We start from the raw sequence: 10140 nt of genomic DNA on the forward strand, positions 1-10140 counted from the left end.
CTCTATAGGGTCAGGGGGCAGTGAGGACTGACTCCTCTCCCAGCTCTGCCCAGCCCTGGGGTTTGCTCGGCTCCAGCCTTGCTCCCCTCGCCACTGGGGACCAGCCCATGTGGCAGAGCCAGGGGGCTGCACACCTCCTCCCCGCAGCCAAGCTGTGCCCGTGGGCCAGGGCAGAATGCACATGGGGGGTGCAGGGGGTGCACCAGCACAGACCCCAAGCTCAGGCGTGGGAGGCAGCATCCTGAACCTGAGAAGGGGAGGTCTCTGCCTTTTCCCAGCCCTTGGAGGCCACTGCAAAGGGGGGCACAGCAGTGACGATGACACAGGGACGACACAAATGGCTCAACGAGAGGGCAATGTGGTTGGCTCTGTGGCCCCGGCTGCTCGAGGCTGGCTCTATGGCTTCCATCCAGGTCCTGCTCACCCCACGAGCTCAGTCCTGCTCAGGGCCAGGCGGCTCGGTGATGCGGATGTGGACAAAGAGAGAAGAGGGTGGGATGCTGGTGCCGTCCTTGGAGAGAAGATGGATGTGGCGGTAGCCTGCAGGGGGGACAGCAAGGCTCTGGCTGACTGCTGCCCACCACCCCGCTCTCTAGCACCCAGCTGAGCCCCAGACACCCTTGCTGGAACTGCCCCAGAGCCCCACCACCATCAGGCAACAGCCACTCACCAGGTTTGATGTTGGTAAAGGCTAGGGTGAACTGGCCCACGAAGTCATTCCTGGACGTCTTGTCGTAATCCTCCACCACAAAGCGGACGAGGGCCAGCTCGGGCACATGGAGCTGGAACTGGAGTGTCTCGTCCCAGCGGGGGTTAAACCCTGGGAAGGGAGAGTGGTGCTGGGAGGGTGAGGGAGGGCAGGGATGGGCCACCTGGGCACAGCTGGCCCACTGTGGCACTCACCATTGTTCTCGATGTACTTAGTCTCCTGGCGCGCCTGGTCTGCAGGGACCCCATGGATCTCCACACGCACCAGCGGGTCAATGACGGCTCCATCCTTAGTGTTGGCCACTTTGGGCAGCTGCTGCCCGCTGATCACCTGCAGGAAGGGGCAGGGACCCCGTGAGCCAGAGAGCAGCTGAACCAATCTGCTGGGAGGCTGCTCAGCTCCAGCACGCTGCCCAACAGTGTCCCCACCCATTTGGGACTGACAGAGCCCCAGGACACTGTCATGGCTCCCCAGGGTCTCTCCTTGGTCCCATACCTGGATCGTCAGGGTGATGGGGCCAGGGCCCTCCCGGCTGCCAGGGTCACTGGGGTTGAAGAGAGTCTCCTCGTCCCTCATGAAGGGTGGTTTGAGCACGTAGCCGCAGCGGCCATTCTGGCTGAAGAGCCCATCACACAGGTCCATCTCCATGCCAGCCGTCTGGAAGTTCAGAGCCACTGGGGGAAGGTGGCAGTGAAAGGGTTCAGGGCAGCTTGGAGACACCATGCCCTGCTTGGAGCTGAGAACCAGCCTGTCCCCATGGCCAGAGAGATGCAGGACGGCACAGGTGGACAAGGCACTAATGCCTGGGTATACCCAGGCTCCCCAGGGCAGAGCAAGAGCCTGCAGCCAGATCTGGCTCCAGCTGGGGTTGTAGCTGGCACCAACACGAGCTTTGATGGTGCCATTTGGCACGGGACCTAGGGCATCTCCCCAGGCCACAGCCCTGACACCCCCCCAGCCATACCGATCTGGCACCCCACGTTCCACATCTCCTGGGGACTGTAGTTGGAGGAGTCAGTCCGCATCCCACTGGGGTAGATGCGTGTCAGCTGCCAGGCATTGTGGCGAACAAACTCATTCCCTAGGAATGGAGCATGAGAGCCACTCATGGGGTCATTCCCTGGCCTGCACAGCTACCCACAACATGTAGTGCCTCTCCATCCATCCATGCAAACATCCATCCATCCAAACATTCATCCTTTCACCCATCCATCCACCCATCCATCCAAACATCCCTCCACCCATCCCTCCATCCACCCATCCATCCATCCATCCATCCACCCACCTACCCACCAATTCTCATCCCTCTTCCCTCCCAGGAACCCAGGCATCCTGCCTTGCTTTCTAAACCAATAACCCCGACTCACCCACCAGATCTAAAACCCAGGGTACAGCCCTGCTGGACCCCCCCTTTCCCCTGGACAGGGAGGGAACCCCGGTGTCTGGGGGCTCTAGCCCTACACCTGAGGAAGCCACCTGCCCCCTCCACCCTGGCCCAGTCCCCTGGTGCCACTGTCCCCTCCGTCTCACCCGCGTCCCGGATGAGCTTCCTGGCCTTGGCCTCAGCAAAGGAAGAGATCTCAGAGGGCCGGGAATGGCTGCGGGCCTCCTGGAAGCCCCGGAAGGACACACTCTTGCAGTAGATGACGCAGTCAGACAATGCCTGCGCCAGGTTCTCCTTGTCCTTCTGCAAGGCAGAGACGCGTTGGGTCCCTCCTGATGGGAGCACCGCCCCCCAGGACAGGGGCTGTAGAGTCCAGGGCAGCCAAAAGCAGTTGGGGGTGTGCTGGGGGTGGAAGCACCCCCACCACAGGCAGCCTTCCTGCCAGGAACAGAGCAAGCAGGGGACCCCCAACATGGTGCTACCACAGGGACACTGGGCAAAGAGGGGTCTGGCCTGGCCAGGGGCAGAAAGGGCTGTCCCCCCTGCCTGGTGATGTCTCTGCCTCTCCTCTCGGCACTAGGATGTCACCATGGCCCATAGCTGTGTCTGGGGGCTCAGCACTCCTGGCCGGTCCCCAGCCCAGGCCACCCACCTTCACCCTCCGCCTCTCCTCCTCTGCCTCTGCTCCATTGTCATCATCAGACACATCAGGCGCCTCATCCCCCGGCCCATCCAGCATGTCCTCCAGCCGCCCGATCTTCTTCCCCTTCAGTAGGATCTTGTGCTTCAGCTCCTGCAGGGTTGGGGATGGAGAGGTAGGCACCTTGGGGTACCCATCTTCTCCATGAGACTTGCTGTTCCCCAGGCCCCGCATTGCTGGGGGCCAGCACCACCAGCTTCCTTCAGCACCCAGGAGGGGACAGGATAGGAAGGCTCTGCTCTGCTGTCTGGCTCTGCAGGGCATGGGGAGACAACCTTGGGGACAGCTTTGGGAGCCCTGTGAACATGAGACAGTATTCCCAGGGTCCCCAAGTGCTCCAGCAGAGCAGGATGATGCTGGGACAGGGGTGGCCTTCCCTCTGGACAGCAGAGCCACCTCCTCACCCCACTCCCAGGCAGGACAGCGATGCCCAGCATGGCCGCGCTCTGTCCCTACCTCCGGGGATGGGAGCTGGGTGGGGACGCGCCCATCGGTGGTGGCGGTGAGGAGCTGTTCCCCCAGGATGTCCTTGAGCTGCTGGGCCAGGACCTCCTGTTGCTCCATGCTGCAATGGTTCTCCAGGGACAGGATTACCGGGTAGTCTGAGGTCTGGGGAGCAATGTGCACAGCTGGAGATCAGCCTCGGTGGAGTTGGGGAGCTCTCACAAGGGCTTTGCCCAGGCGTGATCAGTGCCAGGATGGAGCGCCTTGTGTGTCCTCGTATCCTCCTGAGACCTTCATACCCCTCCAATCCCCCAGCATCCCTCATATCCCATCTCATCCCTGCATCCCCCAGGCCCCATCTCACCCCTGTACCGCCAGAAGACCATGTCTGCATGAGCCCCCATCCCCTGATGTGGCACAGTGCAGGGTTGTGGGTCAGACCCCCCAGTGCTGTCCCCCAGGAAGGGACACAGCCGCCTTCCTTGCCCACGGCGGGGTCGGTCCTGCTGCAGCACCAGGTGTGTGAGCCCCAGCATCGCTCCCCCTCCAGACATCCATCACTGCCCCCAGATTGCAGCCACATCCCCCACCACCTGCTGAGGGCCGCCCACGACACCCAGCACCCGGGGAAGGGTACCCTACCTTGAAGGCGTACTTCCCCAGGGTGCTCACCACCTCCCGGAAGGGGATTTTGGAGGTGAAGGTGTGGCCGTGGTACACCATGGGCTCCCCGTTCGGCCCGTCCCAGCAATCCACCTCCAGGCACCGGCAGCCCCGTTTCAGAGCCCTGTGGGTGTGTGGTCACCCCTGGAACCCCACACCCAGCCAGGGCACCAGCCCCTTGCCCTCCCCCCTGGCTGTGGGTGTCACCCCTGCAAGGACCAGGGGACAACTGCCAACGGTGGAGATGCTGCTGCATGCAGGGCAGGAAGAGCTGGGCTCAGCATCCCCAGAGTGGACCCCCTTGCTGAGCACCACATGGCACAGCCACAGGGGTGCTGGATGAGAAGGGGGCAAAGGAGCTTCTCCTCTTGGTGGATTTGCCCCATGGAGCTGCCTGGGGCATGGCACTGGGGCAGGAGGGTGCTGGGGGGCAGCCAGGAGGCAGCAGCTCCTTTACCTGATGTAGCCCTCGATGCTGCTCTGGCCCCGGATCTGGTCCTCTATCAAGTAGGTGTTGTGGGAGGAGGAGATGAAATAGTGGCAGAGCGGCTGGCTCATGTCCTGCCACAGCGCCCGGTGCCGAGGGTTGAAGATGGAGCCCTCCGGGGAGCAGAGGTACATGAGGAACCCGTCGGCACTCAGTGCATGGCGAGCCCGGGCTGCAGGCAGAGGGGGAGGCTCAGCAACAGCCAGGGACCCAGAGGGGACAGGATCAGGACAAACGGGGCTGCTGGCAGCTCCTGGCATCCCCAACCTGGTGGGCACAGCTGCTGCCAGAGGCTGGGGCACAGGGATAGATGCCCTGGGGCAGAAGCCATGGGAAGGCGGGCAGCAGACCCCAAAGCCAGAGCTTGCACCCCATGGCTGGTCAGCCTTCTACACCAAAATGGTCCAGGAGTGGACCAAAAAAAGGGAACTGCACCAGATCACACCATGGTGAACCTTCCCCCTGTGTTCACCTGCAGCAAGATGGGGCTGGGGATGCCCCTGCTGTTGGGTTGTGAGTCTCAGCACCCTCCTTCCCCACCGTGCAGAGCACAGCCGATACCTGGGCTGGCTCTCACCTGTCTCTGACGGTTCATACTTGTCGATGAGCTCCATGGCCAGCTCCTCTGTGCCCTCATCCTCCAGCTGCTCTTGCCGCAGGAAATCCACCAGCTCCAGCAGTGTCAGCTTCTTCCCATCCTCGGAGAAGTCCTGGAAGAGGCTCAGCACCTCCTCACGCTGTGTAAGGGTCTTGTAGAAGAGCACGAACTCCTCCCCTTCCAGCGTCCCCGACTCTGACTTGTCGGCAGCCTGCAAGGGAGCTCACTCAGCACCTAGCTGGGGCAAAACAGGGTGTCCTGGCCACCCCATGGAGCTGTGGGGGGATTCACCCACCCCCAACAGAGGGCACAGAGACTCCATGCCAGCGGCAGTGGTAGGCATCGATCAATGCGTGAACGGATGGATGGATTGGCAGATGGAGGGCTGGTTGGGTGGACTGATAGATGGATGGGTCCATGGATGGAGAGATGGACAAACAGGTGGAGGGATGGATGGATGGATGGATGGATGGATGGTTACATGGATGGATGTATGGACAGCTCGCTGGCTGATTGGGTTGATGGATAAATAAACAGATGGGTGGTTAGCTGGGTGGACAGATAAGCAGCTGGATGGACAAATGAAGGGGAGGGAGGAACAGCTAGCTGCCTTGGCTGGTTGGGTTGACAGATAAATGAACAAATGGATGTTTGTCTGAGTAAATAGGTAGTTGGGTGAACAAATAAATGGATGGATGAATGGATGGATGGATGGATGGATGGACAGAAGAAAGTGACCACATTCTTCTGCAGGGAGGTGTTGTGCAGCTTGTTCCAGCCCCTCCAGCCCCTCCCCAGCCCCTCCAGGCCCTCAGGTGCAGTGCCTACCTGGAACAGCCGCAGGGCATGATCCTCATTCATGTCAATGTTCATCATCTTGAGGAGACGCTGCACCTCCTTGAAGTTCATGCGCCCATCCTTATTCTTGTCGGCTTTCTGGAACCAGTCACAAATCCACGTGCGAGAAACCAGGGCAGATGTTAAGGGAAAGGACCTTGGCTAAGAGAGATGGAGCTGGGGAGCATCAGAGGGCCTCTTTTCCTTTTTCTGTGGGCTCTCCCTGCCCTGGTGCAGATGGCGAGACCCAGAAGAGCTAAGCACACTCTGGGGCAAGGCTGGAGATGCAGGGCCTGGGGGATGGCCAGAGACGGGGAAGGACTGAGTGTGGAGGGCAGAGTGGTACCCGCAGGAAGGATATTGGTCTATCTTCTCCCTTTGGTCCATGCTGGTGGCCACTTCAATGAGCTGGCGCAGGCCCTGGACCCAGCACTGCGCCTCCTCTGCTGAGCCGGCAATGAGGTCCAGGTTGCCCCGGCGGCCATAGAAGACAATGGTGAAGCAGCGCTCGGGGGGAAACTCGTCAGCCAGGCTCTGCAGCACCTCCGACTGGTGCCCTTCCCGCACCGTCTCCACATCGCTGATGGAGACTGGGGCAGAGGGAGGGGAGGCCTGTCTGTGGGGGACAAGGACCACAGGGCAGGGGGCACTGCCCACATACAACTGTCCTTCCAGCCATCCCTTCTTCCACTCATCCATCCATTCATCCATCCATCCACTGAGCTACTCATCCATCCATCCATCCATCGAGCTATCCATCCATCCATCCATCAAGCTACTCATCCATCTGCACCTCTGTTTGTCTGCCTACTCCTCTGCTGGCATGTCAGAGCTTCCACTTGTATCAGCTGCAATTTCTACTTAGCCTTTGTGACCTATGGGTCCTGCTGGGGGCAGGATGCTTCATGGAAAGGTGTGGTTGAGAAGAGCCCAGACATGCACACAGAGTCTCTTGAATGCCCCAGCACCCTTTGCAAGTACAGCTCCAAGAATCGCCATAAATTCACATCCCTGTTCACTCTGAACCCGACTGATGGTCCCATGGCCAACATACAGCAGCCGGTACTCACAAGCAGACTCAGTTTTGCCTGTCCTCTTGGACTGGTACCAGATGGTCATGCAGTCATCCTGCAGCTTGAAGTAACGCTGCTTCTTCCAGCTCTTGGACTTGACTTTGCGCATCAGCGTCCCTTGCTGCATCTGCTCCAGCGTGTCTGTGAGCTGGATGCCTGTGGGCAGTGTGGGCTGCATCACTAAGGGCAGGGGTATCCGGGCACTGTGCCCTGGTACCTTGCTCCCTCTCACTTCTGGGACCCCCCTGTAGTCCTTTGATTTGGGATGGAAGCGGGACAGACACCAAACAGACTCCCTTTGTCACAAGAGGGGCAGAAGGTAATTCCCCATCCACCCTTCCCACCCGCCCTTGGCACTGCCAAGCCCAAATCCCAAAAGCCGTGATGGGCTAGGGATGCTCCAGAGTGCGGCAAGGTGAGCTCAACCCCCAGGCCAGATTTGCCCCGGGGTAAAACCGGATGGCCCAGTGCCGTGCCCTGCCCTGCACCTCCCCTCCGCCTGGGCACTCACGAGCGTTGCACAGCAGCGATGCCATGGCTCTGCCTCCTCCACACTGGCAGCCGCTGGGGAGGGAAGAGAGAGGGTGGCTGGGGGGAGCGGGGCCGGATCCCCCCACTGCACCCGGGTCCCACCAGATGGGCTCCGGCCGTGCCCACACGTGTGTGAGGTGCGTGTGCCCCTGCCCGTGTGTGAGTGCACCTGTGCCTGTCTCCTGATGGGTCATTGCTTTCCTTAAGTGTCAAATTCACACCACCATGCTCAAGAAATGTTTATTTGCATTACCTGGAAGCCAGAGCTCGAAAGGTGTTGGAGGAAAACAGAAAAACTTGCGAGCACAGCTGCCCCGCATCCCAGTGGGTACCGGAGCCCTGCTGCTCCCAGGTCACAGCTCCCAGGGAAGAAGTAGCCCCGGGAGCTGGGAAAAACTGCCCTGGGGGTGCCTAAGAACAGCCCCCACCGCGTGGGAAAAGGCCCCCAACCAGCAAATTTGGAAGTAAGGGAGAGGAAAAGCTGCGAGAGCAAGGACAGGGGTGCAGAGCAATGACCCTCAGCTCCCCCACCCCCTTCTCCCCAGGGAACGTCAGCACCCCGGGACCGCAACCACACTGGCAGCTGAACAGGGAGCGCGCTGCGACGAGTGGGACTATAAATACAACTGGTCTGACAATAAGGCTTTGATTAGGCTGTTAAGAATTTAATTAGACAAATCGCTGGATGTGCCTGTCACCCAGGTGCTGGAACTGGGCCCTCGAGGAGTGGATGCCGCAGCTGGTGAGCTGGGATTTGGGTGCAGGAGGGGACCCGGGGGTCCCTGGGGGCGGAGGGCTCTGTGCCATGGTGCAGGGGTGGCAGCCGTGCCCCAGGCCCCTGACTCAGCACAGGCACCGGCAGCACAGGGCTGGGAATAGCCGGTGCCGTCAGTGTGCAGGCAGCTGCCAAGCCCGGCTGCCAGACCCTTGCAGGCTTCGGGACCAGACAGCAGCCGTCCCCTGCTCGGTGTGGGGACAGGCAGGTCAGATCCCCAGCAGAGCGCTGGCTGGGGCTGTCGCCCCGCTCCTGGGGGACGTGCCAGGTGTGGGGCTGGCAGTGGCCGGTCAGCTGTCCCCAGGGCAAGTGGGGACTGCCTTTCCACGCTCTTGGGGACCTCGTGTTGCTGGAGTCATGGAACGGCTGGGGTGCCATCCCAGCTGTCTCCCAGCAGCGCCCAGTGCCGCGCATTCCCAGCACCGGCCCTTCTTGCAGGGCTCAGACCACAAGGACTCGCTGCGGTGCCTGCACCCTCCCACATCCGATGTGCCGGGGGGGACTGACCCACTGGCCCAGGGCTCAGGGCACCCACACCTACAAATGGAGGGTGGTGGCACCACACTCCTCTCATGCCCTGCAGAGTGAGTGCCCTGATGCCCGCTGGCTTGCAGAGCCCCAGCAGTGCCTTGCCCCCTCCCTCAGCATGCTGTCATCCCCCCTGCACCCCATGGCCTGCAGGGAACCAGTGGGGGGACAACCCCGGTCACCCATCTGCCTGGACCCTCCTGCCTCCTGGCAACACCCCGGTACAGCCGCTTTGCAGGGTCACAGCTCCAGGTGCCCACCTGTCCCATGCTCCCTGTGCTGCAGCAGGGAAGGGGATGGAGATGGGGATGTTTTTGGGAAGTCAGCGCGGAGGGAGAGGCACTGAGGCTGGAGGAGCGGAGAGAGATGCTGGCCTGGGACAGGGATGGGCTTGGTGCCACCACTGGGTCTGTCCTCTCTGCACCCTGCCACGCATGTGTGCAAGGAGGCAGTGTGCAAGGGAGCTGCTTGCAGCCCCCAGGCCCATAACTGCGCTGAGATTTTGGAGCTAAACTGATCTCCCCCAGTGCCAGCCCTTACAGACTCCCAGCATGGCCCAAGCATGCCCCAGCCGTGGAGATGTGCCCTCCCTGCACATGCAGCAAATAAGAGATGATCCCTTCCAGCGCAAGGAGGATCCTGTGAGTGTGGACACAAGGACACATCTGTTCAGCTCTCCCTGGCGCACGAGTGATGCCCCGAGCCCAGCGCAGCCTGGCTTCACACAGCCCCCTTTGCCCCCATCTGAGTTACACTGTAGAGGGGAGCAGGACAGGAGCCAGGGGCTGGAGAAACCCAACCCTAGGGCTTCCTGCAGGGCAGCTGCCTCCTGCCAGGGACAGCCCGAGCTCCTCCCAGCACACCCTGAGCCACCATAGCCTCTCTCCTGGAGGTGACAGTCCCCAAACGGAGCTGGAGGGCCAGCGGGTGTGAGTGCTCCCCAACCGCTCCAGTGCAGAGTCCTTGAGCAGAATTAAATGCCACCATGGGGGTTCCTGTGCCCGAGCAGGGAGGGATGCCCCCCGCCTCCCTGGGCACCCCCTTGCTTTCTTGCCACCCCGGTGTGCACACAGCCTGCCCGTGTCCCGGGGCTCTGCTTAGCCCCACTGCCCCACACAGCCTTCCCACCCCCCCCAGGACACACTGCAGCCCCCAGAGATGGAGCCTGACCCACGCAGGGGAACCAGCCGGCAGCTGACAGGGTCAGAGGGGCTCGGGGGGGGTGGGGTCGGACAACGGGCTCCGGCATGGAGCAGCACAACCCGGGAGTGCGGAGCTCGGGGAACAAGTGACACCTTAAAGCAGAGGAAAGAAAACCGCCGGCACCTCTCCCCCCACCCCACGCCACGCGTGCAGCCGCTTCTGGGGCAGCGCTGCCCGACCCTGGGGGGCCCAACCCGCCCCCCCGCCC

At 61.7% G+C, this 10140-nt stretch overlaps 1 protein-coding gene across 1 annotated transcript; it reads right to left on the reverse strand.

The window, feature by feature from the left end:
- Window positions 1-433: 433 nt before the first annotated feature.
- PLCD4 (phospholipase C, delta 4) lies at window positions 434-7022 on the reverse strand. The gene is made up of 14 exons (XM_010568209.1): window positions 6893-7022; window positions 6184-6412; window positions 5814-5943; window positions 4965-5196; window positions 4358-4559; window positions 3880-4024; window positions 3250-3402; window positions 2746-2886; window positions 2240-2396; window positions 1674-1790; window positions 1205-1383; window positions 904-1039; window positions 671-820; window positions 434-540 (listed from the first exon to the last, which is right to left on the reverse strand). Exons 1-14 carry the CDS (start codon window positions 7020-7022, stop codon window positions 434-436), a joined length of 2208 nt encoding a protein of 735 aa, XP_010566511.1.
- Window positions 7023-10140: the final 3118 nt, after the last annotated feature.

Source organism: Haliaeetus leucocephalus, unplaced genomic scaffold (genome assembly GCF_000737465.1).
Source record: "Haliaeetus leucocephalus isolate CR32 unplaced genomic scaffold, Haliaeetus_leucocephalus-4.0 Scaffold1, whole genome shotgun sequence".
In the NCBI taxonomy this organism is placed as follows: domain Eukaryota; kingdom Metazoa; phylum Chordata; class Aves; order Accipitriformes; family Accipitridae; genus Haliaeetus; species Haliaeetus leucocephalus.

Excerpts from the sequence above, each read along its gene's own strand:
- PLCD4 (XM_010568209.1), bottom strand. The coding sequence starts at position 7,022 with ATGCAGCAAGGGACGCTGATGCGCAAAGTCAAGTCCAAGAGCTGGAAG. Across the intron at positions 4,560-4,964 it reads GTATGAACCGTCAGAGACAG|CCCGGGCTCGCCATGCACTG; the intron begins GTGAGAGCCAGC and ends CTCTGCCTGCAG. Across the intron at positions 1,791-2,239 it reads GAAGCTCATCCGGGACGCGG|GGAATGAGTTTGTTCGCCAC; the intron begins GTGAGACGGAGG and ends CTCCATTCCTAG.